General features: G+C 36.9%; 1 protein-coding gene across 2 annotated transcripts in view; it reads left to right on the plus strand.

Annotated features, from left to right (window-relative positions):
* Positions 1-12,070, plus strand: part of SOSTDC1 (sclerostin domain containing 1) — a 102,870-nt gene extending 90,800 nt beyond the window's left edge. The window contains exons 3-4 of one of the 2 annotated variants that reach the window (XM_063667501.1): positions 7,232-7,312; positions 9,815-12,070. In XM_063667501.1, coding sequence (XP_063523571.1) covers positions 7,232-7,312; positions 9,815-10,230 — 497 coding nt within the window. In that variant the 3' untranslated portion in view covers positions 10,231-12,070. Of the gene's footprint in view, positions 1-6,513; positions 7,313-9,814 lie in introns of those variants that run through there. The other variant, XM_054494941.2, reaches the window with a different exon arrangement.
* The last annotated feature ends 230 nt before the right edge of the window (positions 12,071-12,300 follow it).

Raw genomic sequence — 12,300 nt, forward strand, 5'->3', positions numbered from 1 at the left:
AATCAAAATCACAACGATCCAAGTATTTTACCTAAATCTGGGTCAACGCTGACCTCTGAGCAAAAAAGAAGTGGCTTCCAGAATTTCTAGTGAGTGATAGTACTACTGTAGGTAGTAATTTTTATGGTTCTTGGTGTCCATTTCTGTGAAACAAAGCATTAATCAGGACTGAGGGACACTGAGAGTATCCAGTCCCTAGGGAGAAATAAATATAGCAGAAGGAAATGGGTTAGGGTTTGGGCCTTGAGGGCGGAGCTTCAGGGCAGGGCTTCCATTTGATTCTGCAAACTGGAAGTATTTGGAGCACAGGCCCAGTTAAATAGACTAGGCAACCCTCATGGGGATCATGAGTCTAGGCCACAGTTATGAGGGCGTGCGTGTATCCTATAACAGTTTACTTCAAATTCTAGCATACTTAAGAATCACTTGGAAAGCTTGTTAAAACAGATTCCTGGGCTCCAGCCCAAGGGATTCTGACTCAAGTCTGAGGTGATGCCCAGAATTTGCATATCTAACAGGCTCCCAGTACAAACAGTGTTTTAGACCAACTATTAGGCTGGTGGAACAAAACTAATGCCAATCTGCATTCACCACTGGGGGCAGGATACTTAATATGCTGCCAGCCTTTGTCAGATTTAGTTTAGGGACTGTTGGACTGAACGCACACAATGAGGGCATTGATTCCTACTGTGCAATGTAATAAATGGAAGTAAAAAGGACAACTTCCTACTGGCGCTAGTTTGTGCAATCGGATGGAAGCCCTGTCCCTCCTGTCCTCACCTACTCCCTAGTGCTTGCTTGTGAAATTTCTGGGTGGGGGAGGTGCTGTTGGCATCTAGAGGGTACAGCCCAGGGATGCTGCTAAACATCCCCCACAACAGAACTTTCCAGCCCAGAGGTCAATAGTGTAGAGACTGGAGGAACCCTATCTAGATCTCTATCTATTGGATTTGAGATTTTTCACTTGGGTTTTATATCAGGTTACACAGGGCATTGTAAGCTGGGTTCTCTAAATTAATGTTATTCTTGGTAAGGCAGTTTATAATAAATGAAACATTATATTCAACAAATAAGACCAGCAAGCATTCAAACAAAATACAAATAAAGAGACAACTAATGAAGGTGATGAGGGAGAAAGAAAGAAAATTTTACAGGAAGAGTACGTTAATGGGAGTTCCTTTAGTAAAATTCTAACCAGGAGCTTTCTGGAACAGCAAGAGGGGGTAGGCTTCATGTCTCATTCAGCTTTGCCTGGATGACACCATCTTTAAAAAGACTGGGCACAATACATGCTAATATGAAATGAATGAAAGTGATTATTTCATTCTCGTTTTAAGGATTTTTATGAATAAAGATTCTATGGTAGTTTGTTGTGTTTTTTCTAAACTTATAATAGCTAATCACTTTTCCATTTAACAGGTGCTATCCTCTTAAGGGGAACTCTCAGAATAGTTTTAAGCCAGAGAGGAGCAGAAATAGTTTATTCTTGTATTCAGTAAATGCTTTTTGTTTATATATTCGGAAATCCCCTTTATCTGCAATATTGCTTTCCTTGGTTTCACTAAAGGGAAAATTCCGGAAATAAACAATTGATAAGTTTGAAATTCCACACAGTTCTGAGTAGCGCAATGAAATCTCATGCCATCTTTGCTCCATCTCACCAAGGAAGTGAATCTTCCCACTGTCCAGCATCTCCGTGTTGTCTACACCACCTACTATTAGTCACTTAGTGACCGTCTAGGTTCTCAGATCACCTGTTGTGCATCGAAGTGCTGTGTGCTCAAGGAACTCTTATTTTACTTCATAACGGCCCCAAAGCACAAGAGTAGTGATGCTGGCAATTCGGGTTTGCCAAAGAGAAGCCGTAAAGTGTGAAAAGGTGAAAGTTTTCAACTTAATAGAGAAAAAAATCATATGCTGAGTTTGCTAAGATCTATGGTAAGAAAGAACCTTCGATCCATGAAAGAAGAAAAAAATTCCTGCTAGTTTTGCTGTGGCCCTTCAAACTGCACAAGTTACAGCCACAGTACATGATAAGCGCTTAGTTAAGATGGAAAAGGCATTAAATTTCTGTATGGGAGAGATGAACACAAACATGTTCCAAATGATGCCAGTCAGGTTTGGAACTGGTTTCAGGCTTTCACTGGAGGTGTTGGAACGTATGCCCTGGAGATAAATGGTACTGTTGTATTCAGACGCATCCCCTGTTAAAAATTAAAAACAATTGATTAGACTAGTTTTTTAAGCCTAATGACATTTATCCATTATCTCTTACTTTGTTGGGCTAAACAAATCTCCCTTCTCTCAACTTTTTGTTCTTTATCTTAAATAGGGTAATCATATTTTTGTTCAGACTTCTCTAGTCTTTCCAAACTCATGTTTATAATGTGAAGGCTATAATATAAAACCATGCTCCTAGATTGATATTAAATGGCTATTTTTTTCCACATTTCTTCTGTGCCAGGTTTTGTGCTAGACATTTTCATATATTTTTGTTCCTCTGTGAGGTAGGTAAGCGTGGTCATGTTTTGTAGATGAAGAAACTGACTAGGAGAGTTTCAGAAAGTATAACTGACTTGAACAACACAGACGTTAGGGAGCTGACCCCTGTACAGTTGAAAATTCACATATAACTTCTCACTCCCCTAAAACTTAACTACTAATAGCCTACTGTCAACTGGAAGCCTTATCAATAACATAAACAGTTGATTAACACATACTTTGTAGGTTATATATATATATATAATATTCTTAAGTAAGCTAGAGAAAAGAAGATGTTATTAAGAAAATTGTAAGGAAGAGAAAATATATTTATTCTTCATTAAGTGGAAGTGGATCATCATAAGACATGTCTTCGTCTCCATTGTCTTCATAGTGAGTAGGCTGAGAAGGAGGAATAAGAGGAAGGGTTGGTCTTGCTGTCTCAGGGGTGGCAGAAGTGGAAGAAAATCCAAGTATAAGTGCACCCTCACAGTTCAAACCTGTGTTGTTCAAGGGTCAACTGTATATCCAAGTTCATACATATCATAAATGGTAGAACTAAGATGCAATTTCAGATTTTCAAATTCAATTTCCAAGTCATATGATGACACTATTTAGAAAATCAAAATTAGTTTCCAGCTTTTACAAATCAAGCTGCTAGTAGTAATTCTAATACCATTATATGATTATTAATAATGCCACCACACTGATGGCTCAGCTGAGGACTAGAAAATAAGTCTTTAACAAAATTTCCTATTTTTATTTTATTTTTCTTGCAATGATGCACAGCTGAGAACAGAAAATAAGTCTTAACACTCTCCCACAGATTGCAAGATGCACAGTCACCATGTCTAATGATTCCACATCTGATGCTGTCAAGGCCCTAGCATTATTCACAAAATGACTTAATTACAAATAACATTGTACTGATTATCTGTTATATAACAAATTATCCCAAAACTTAGTTAAAACAACAAACATTTATTATCTCATAGTTCTTGTGGGTGCCTCTGGTTTGATATCTCTCCTAAAGTTTGCATTCAGGTTGTAGGCCACGGCTGCAGCCTCATCTGCCTGTGAGAGGATTTGCTTCTAAGCTCACCCATGTCATTGTTGATGGAATTCCCATCTGTTTGGCTGAGGCCTTCATTCAGTTCCTTGTTGGTTACAGGCATCAGTTCCTTGCTACATGGACCTTCCTATGGAGAAGTACATATTATGGTAGCTGGCTTCCACCAAAGCAAGCGAGAGAATGAGAGCAGCCAGAAAGACAGAAGTCACAGTTTTTTGAAAACCTAATCATAGAAGTCACATCTCATCATGTTAGTATGTTATACTAATTAGAAGCTAATCACTAAGTTCTTCCCACACTGAAGAAAAGGGGATTGCTACAAGGATGTGAATATCATGAGAAAGGGATCATTAGGAGCCATCTTAGCGACTGCCTACCACAAATATTAGCCAATCTCTTTTTAATGAAAGAATATTTTTTCTACATTTCCTAAATACTTAATTTAACCATTATTCCACAATACCCATAAGATAGAAATGGTTCTTCTTTCATAAGTCTTGCCAAGTCATCAGGCAACTTGCTGCTCTGGCACATGTATGCTGGATTGAGACCAGCAGATAGAGGAAAGAGAGGACAAGGCAAGTTTTCTCAGTGCTATTGCCATCTAAACTGAGACTGGAAGGAAAAGCAGGTGATTAGCCAAGGAAGAGGGTGAGGGAAGAGTGTTATAAGCAAAGGGAATAACAGGTACATACTAATGCCTGAAGATGAGAAAGACTCAATTTCAATATTAAGCATCTATATCCATTCTTCTTGGGTTATTACAGTTTGTGGTTATCCTTCCCTTGATCTTAGCCAAAAGGCCGAGAAGCAATAGTTTGTGGTTATTTTTCATGGAGCTGTTTTAAACTGATCAGAATAACTGTTAAGTATTAAATTTATGATTATTTCTATTTTAGCAAAGTAGTTTTCTTTCTTTTTATTTATTTATTTATTTTGAGACAGGGTCACACTCTTGCTCAGGCTAGAGTGTCGCGGTGGTATCATGGCTCACTGCAGCCTCAACACCCCAGGCTCAAGCTTTCCTCCTGCCTCAGCCTCCCGAGTAGCTGGGACTACAGGTGTGAATTACCATGCTCAGCTAGTTTTTATTTTACTTTTGCAGAGACAAGGTCTTACTATGTTGTCCAGGCTGGTCTCGAATTCCTGTGCTCAAGTGATCCTCCTGTCTTGGCCTCTTAGAGTGCACGATTACAGGCAGAAGCCACTGCACCCAGGCCTCAAAATAGTTCTCTAGGGGTCTGTCAGGTAAATTGGGCCTAAGAACTCTGAGTTTGTCCTGTCTACATGCACAACGACATTGCCTTCTCTTCTAATTTTGCTTCTGCCTGAGGTGATATCCTAAGGCTGAGCCTTCAGAATACTAGGTGCAGCAGATTTAATAACTGTGCGTGAATTTGGTCAACCTCATTAGCCCAACCCAATAGTTAAATTCCAATTAAAATATCTCCTGCTCCTGACACAAAAAAAGAAAAAGTAGTGAGGAACAGATTAGATTATTTTGACCTTTTAATTTCCTTTAGGCATTGGGTCTGTAGGTCAATGATGAATATTAACATGCTTTGTGTAATTAACATCAAGTCCCCTGATAAGTAGGGCAGGAAATTCTTCATAGTTAGTATTTTAGAAGGATGCCTGTAATCTCCATTTGCACAAAATAAACTGACATATGATTTTCCAGGAAGGATGTTAGAATAAATGACTATCCAATCGCAGGATAGAGATATATTGTTAGTAGGAAGTATACGTCCATTAAACTGATTGTCTGACTCTGGTTTTTAAACTTTTTATTATGTAGAATTTGGAACATACACAAGAATAAACAGAATATAATACTTTACCTTCCTGCTCTAACAACCATCAACTTACAATTAATCTTTTGCCACTCACACCTCTAACCTCCTCATATTATTTTTGAAGCTTATTCTAGCTTATTCCATATAATGTAAAAGATGATATAAAATCATTTCATCTAAGGATATTCCAGTATATACCTCTAATAGAGAAGCAGTCATTGTTTTAAAACAAAACTACAGTACCATTTCTGTCCTAAAAAAGAAAAATAATTTCTTGGTATTATAATATTTTTCCTTTATACTTATTTTTACTTTCTTTTATAGTGAGATAGATGAATAGATAATTAGTGGTTAAATTGGGGGTGATTTTACCCTGTAGGGGTCATTTGGCAATGTTTGGAGATATTTTTCTTACTAACTAGGGGGTGCTACTGGCATCTAGTCGTTAGAAGCCAGGGATGCTGATAAACACACAGGATGGTCCCCCAATAATAAAGAACTGTCTCTTCCAAAATGCCAGTGGTGCTGCTATGGAGAAATTCAGGTAGGCAGACATATAGGCAAATAGCAGTTACAAGGGACAAAAGTTTATACAGAAAAGAGATACAAAATTAGGTGATTTAGGTAACCACACAAAGGACAAAAATGGATTTATAATTGAAAAGGTGATTCAGAATAGTTATTCCAATTGAGATGTCCCATGATGAAATGGAATTTGATGATTGTTTTAAAGGGATCATCAGTGGCCTATAATTAATTAGTGGAACACGTGTTCTGGGTGCCGGTAAAGTAATCCAGAAAAATAGGTTTCTTACTTGGGCAGCAGAGTCAAAGGAAGTAATGAGCAAAATATTTAGTAAATATGAGTAGAATCTGTGTTCTGAAAAAATCTAGAAAAAATTATTTTGAATCCGCTAAAAAGTCTGTCACAAATGACTTTGTTTTATGTAAAACAATGCTATGGATATTAATGCTTGTGACACATTTTTAAGACAAAAATGAGTATTACTTACTTTAATGTAGACAGAACTATGCTCATTATTCTCCACACAGAACCCCTGGCAATAATTTACCTAGCAGCACAGTAGTTCATGCAGATCAAAGCTGCATTATTTAAGCATGTCCAGGGGGCAGGTTTTAGCTCTGTGCCTTTTGCTTTAAGGAAAAAAAAAATATTGGTTTGCTTCTTGAGAGAAAGCAATGTTTAGCTAACTAGGTGCTTCATGCAAGTCCTACAATATTTAAACTCACATGAATTCCTCCTGTTATCTGGGAAGAACTCCCTTTCTGACCCAAATACTCTAAAATCTGAGGAAAGTACACAACAACTGTGGGAAAGCCAGTCTCTTCAAATGAACAGCAATGTATTTTCGTTTAAATTAAACCCGAATGTTAACTAGATTCAGGAAAGGAAATGGCAGAGGAGAGTCTGTCGTTGATATAGAATATGCCTTCCTGCGTCGGCTCACAGACAAGTGATGAAGTCCAACTCTGAAATTTCAGGCAATTTGTATACCAAGCTCCTCCTTTTCTGCAGTCTTCTTTTCCATTGGTAAAATTCTTTTGCAGGGTCATGTAGGGATCCCACCCCTTCTCTGTGTTTTCACTCTGAAGCTCTACACAACTTTACACCTGAATGAATGCCAAACCTCTGTGGATATATAAAGGGAAGCTTGAGGAGGAATTTCACAGTTACAGTGCAGAAGCAGAGGCAAAAGAATTAACCAGCTCTCCAGCCAAGCAAATCCTCTACTCACCATGCTTCCTCCTGCCATTCATTTCTATCTCCTTCCCCTTGCATGCATCCTAATGAAAAGCTGTTTGGCTTTTAAAAATGATGCCACAGAAATCCTTTATTCACATGTGGTTAAACCTGTTCCAGCACACCCCAGCAGCAACAGCACGTTGAATCAAGCCAGAAATGGAGGCAGGCATTTCAGTAACACTGGACTGGATCGGAACAGTAAGTGTGTTTTACTTGTACAGGTTTTTTTTTTTCTTTTCTGGTAGCATTAGCTCACATTCCTGTAGAATTGTTTTATTGGTAACTAACCTGAACCATATATATTTTGTGAAACAACTTGAGAGTAATCTGCTGCATGTGTAGGCTGGCATTCTTCCCTAGGTAGTGATTTTAAAGTTAACGTAACTAAAACAGTGGTTTAATAACGCAAGCACAGACTGAAGTTTTATCAAACATCCACAAAGAAAACATTTCCAGGAATTAAACTATTGTTTTGTCAAAATCATGCAAAATGACAGTTTTAAAAAGTATTGTTTTAGATAGCTCAAGTTCCGGTTGTTTTGTCAATTTATTTCAGGGCATATGCAATTTTGGTAAAGTGTATAAATGTAACTAATATATATTATTAGTTACCATCCACAAATAAATATAGGGAATCACAAGGGAAAAAAGGAAGCTTCCAGGAGAAAAAATTTGTTTACATTGGATTTCTAAAATATGTCTAGTGAGATGGTCGAAAGTTTTGATGATGCTCAATGTAAAAGAGGGATAAACTAAAAATGTTGGAGAATCACATTTTTCTAAAATAATTCCTTGTTGTCCCATTCAAAATTTAGATAATTGTGTATTTCTGTGACAGACTGGGGACATTTTTGTAACTTAAGAGATGTAAAACAACAGCTTAGTTGACACACTAATTGACCACTGGTTAGGGGGATTCAAATTTCCCCTAACTTTTGTTTCTATCTTTTCCTTTAGAAGAGACCACATGCTAATAATCAGGTTTTAAGAGAGAGAGAGAGAGAAACAGTGCACAGGAAATCTTACACAAATCTTTTGCCTCTCCTTCTTCACTCCATTCAACTACGAAAAGTAGTTTTGACCTTTGAAAAGTCAAAGCAAATATGACTGTTAACATCTAAGAAAGCTAAGATGTTTTAACTTTCACGAAGATGGTTGCTTTTAAGTACACAGGACATATCTGATTATTATTAGATTACTGAGCAATGTTGTGGGTATTTGTTGTCAATGAACTGTCACGGCAAAAATGCCAAATCTGTATATACACAGGAACAGAAAGCTTGACAAGACAAAATTATTTCTGGCTATTTCCAGGTGCATTCCTGAGGCAGCTGCAGGAAGGTGAGCTGGAGGCAGAATCAGGCACGCTGAGCACACTATCCAACCAAACAATTTACGCTTTGCATTTTAATCCCACAATTCTAGATTTCTATGCATGCATGTCTATATACATAAGTTTTTCCACAACTGTCACGTTCTCCTTAAGCTATATCTCTTACCTCAGAAGTACTAGCATACAGAGATGAAGTGAAACTCCTGATTCAGTTCGACTTTGACTTATCTTTCAGTACTTTTTGTGGAACCACTTCAGTGTCCCTTATCATTTTTATTTGTAAAATGTCAGCAGCCTGTACTTTTAAACATCCTTTTTTTTTTTTTCCTGGTTGGCAAGCCTTGATTTCTTTTCAAGGTTGTTATAGGCAATTCTCCTCAAGTTTAGATAACAAAGCAAGGGTAAGGAAAACTTAAAATATTTAAAGATTAATTTTTGCTTTAATTACATAAGGCATGTAACAAGGAACAGCCAATTAGAGAACATACCTATCAAATCCAAATAACTAAAACAAAAAGTTTGCCATGACCAATATTCAGGAAATGAACACCGTGGTTCCTTTTGCAGTTGTAAATCAGACATGTTAGGCATTTTTCTGCCATAAAATTCATGGAAATGTAGCCAAGTTGTTATGGCAACCATACGTTCCTGATTTAGGGGCTTTTATATTCTTTGAGTCTTGAGTTGTAGTGGCATTTTACATTTCAAACATTTTACTGTTTGTATTTTTTAAAAGATAGTTTGGGAATTTATGTTTAAAACATAGTTATTAAGTTTGATATGCAAAATGTCAGATGTTGTACACATATGTATGTCTGAGTCTCTGCAGCTAAAGTCTATAATTGAAATAAAATATTACCGAGAGCATATGCATTATACACAATATTTAAATGGCTACCACATTTTTTCTCAACAGATTTTTAAAAAGCCTAATTAAAAACACTTGCAGACATTAACCAATATGACCCTTGAGAAAGAGAATATTAAAGTATACTCTTTTAACTCATTGAATAATGAATATTTACACATAAATGGAAGAGCTGCTAACCCCTTATTGGAGAGTGAGACTAAGGAAATTGGATTTTCAAACACTCTAATAAGCAATTAGCTAATGTTATATATAAAAAAAATCAGGCCTACATTTTTTTTCCCAAAAAAGTTATAGCCATGTAAACTGATGATTTTCATGAAAGTGTCCCTATACTATCCAGACAGATTTTTTTTCACTGTGAAAATAAAGTAGGTGCTCACTTTCTATTTGGCAATTTGGTGTCATTTGCCTATTATTTTTGTCATTGCAGATCACTTTTTAAAAGGTCTTCATTTGCATTTTTTCTCTGATGCACATTCTTTTTTGTTTCCTGCAGCTCGGGTTCAAGTGGGTTGCCGGGAACTGCGTTCCACCAAATACATCTCTGATGGCCAGTGCACCAGCATCAGCCCTCTGAAGGAGCTGGTGTGTGCTGGCGAGTGCTTGCCCCTGTCAGTGCTCCCTAACTGGATTGGAGGAGGCTATGGAACAAAGTACTGGAGCAGGAGGAGCTCCCAGGAGTGGCGGTGCGTCAATGACAAAACCCGTACCCAGAGAATCCAGCTGCAGTGCCAAGATGGCAGCACACGCACCTACAAAATCACAGTAGTCACTGCCTGCAAGTGCAAGAGGTACACCCGGCAGCACAACGAGTCCAGTCACAACTTTGAGAGCATGTCACCTGCCAAGCCAGTCCAGCATCACAGAGAGCGGAAAAGAGCCAGCAAATCCAGCAAGCACAGCATGAGTTAGAACTCAGACTCCCATAACTAGACTTACTAGTGTAACCATCTGCTTTACAGATTTGATTGCTTGGAAGACTCAAGCCTGCCATTGCTATTTTCTCACTTGAAAGTATATGCTTTCTGCTTTGATCAAACCCAGCAAGCTGTCTTAAGTACAGGACCTTCTTTGGGAATAGTTTTTCCTTTTCAAGTTTTTCAAGATGTAGGTATATCCGTGAATGCAATTTGCATTTAAATTCCACGTATCCTGTAGTTTTAATTCCTCATTGTTCTTAAAAGACTGTTGATACTATAAACATCAGTGAATCATTATATTTTAAAACAGAAAAGGGCTTCTCAGATACCCTCCATCTACTGGCCCATCCCCTCTCCTAAACAAAACTCCTTCCAAACAGAAAGGTTAAAAAAAAATTGTTGTCATGAATCTTCATAACATTTCAGAAAGGTGCTTTTTTGGTACTCTTCATGGGAACAGTTTAGCAGCCATGAGTGATCTTCCTATGAAAGAGAATGAAAGACCTTGTGACATTTCACTTCAAAAATAAGCCCTGTAGCTCTTTACAGTCGCATCGTATGAAATTATACCCTGCATGCTGACCCTCGCTTGGAATGGAATGCCAGAAATGCATGGCAGCGGCTAATAAGTAAAGCTGATTAACTATTTATTTGTCAATGTTATTATTTAATGAGCTTTCACATGTGATTTGTTTCAAAATGTTAATTTTTTAATGTTTTGAAACTTTTTCATGGACCTAAATATTTTCCTATATGATTTGTGGTTGATTAGAAATATGAAAATACATGTTGTAGATATGTAAAATGAATATTTTAGTCTCCTTATTACATATATGTTCATGGTGAAATTTATCAACTGTATGGATCTTTTTAAATCAATAAGATGCTTTGTAAAGTTGAAATACGTAATACTTTCTTGTTTAATCTGTGCAATCAGAAGGTGTCTTGACCTTCAATTCAACTGGTTTCTTTTAACAAAAATAAACACTGCTAAAAGTTATTGTTGTTGCCTCTAACATGTATAAAGGGTGCAAAAATTGTAGAATAAATGTATAAGGGTAATTGCTATTTTTTTTTCTAAGTCACGTTCAAGCTTTGACAGAAGTATCATTCTAAGAGAGGAGACAGAGGGAGACAGGGAGTCTATCTCTTCAGTAAATGGGAGGTTGCAAAAGTTGGGTGTCAATCCAGCAATAAGTAGTCATGAGAATATCAAATTTACATACACCAGTGGATGCCAAGTCTGCTGCTCATTATAATCACCTGGGGGAGATATGAGACCCAATGCCCAGGTTTTCATCCACATTACATCAGAATTTCTTGGGGTAGAGCTCAAATATCAGCAGGTTTTAAAGTTTTCCAGATGATCTCAATGTACAGCTAAATTTGAGAAAGGAAAGAATTGTGAAGAAATCAATATCTTATCTTGGAGAACACTGAATACTATTGTATGGCCCACAAACCAAAAACATGAAATAAAAACAAAGGAAACAAAAGCTAATTTTTGAGTGTTTTCAATTTTGGCATGTTGTTATATTGAGCAACATAGTGTCTTGAAGCAGATTATACAGTTGAAGGACTAGTGTCAATTCAATCAAATGATTGATTTCATCACTCCAAATGAAGAAAACCAAAGAGGCTCATGATGTATTGGTAATATTTTCTGGGTTTTCCCTTTTGGGATGCTGAGCACGAAAGACTCCTTAGTACTTTTTTTGTAGTAGATTGTTGTTTTTGTAATCACTAGTCTGAAAATCACATGTAAATTACATATAGTATAGTAAGCTAAACAAGGACATTAATATTGTTGCTTCCCTGTGAGAAGCAGAAGCATCTAAAAAAAACTCTAGATTTTATAATAATGCTAACTGTTATACCACCAAATAAAGAAACAAATCATAGCCTACTACTGATTTCTCTTTCAGTCTTAATAAGGATCTTAAATTATTTCATATTACATCATCATATTACTGCATGAAAAATTCGTAATAAACATAGGTTGAATATACCAAATATGTCTTGTTTCATATGTCTAATTTACCTGTCCATCCTCAATGAGGGA

Source organism: Pongo pygmaeus, chromosome 6 (genome assembly GCF_028885625.2).
Source record: "Pongo pygmaeus isolate AG05252 chromosome 6, NHGRI_mPonPyg2-v2.0_pri, whole genome shotgun sequence".
Lineage (NCBI taxonomy): Eukaryota > Metazoa > Chordata > Mammalia > Primates > Hominidae > Pongo > Pongo pygmaeus.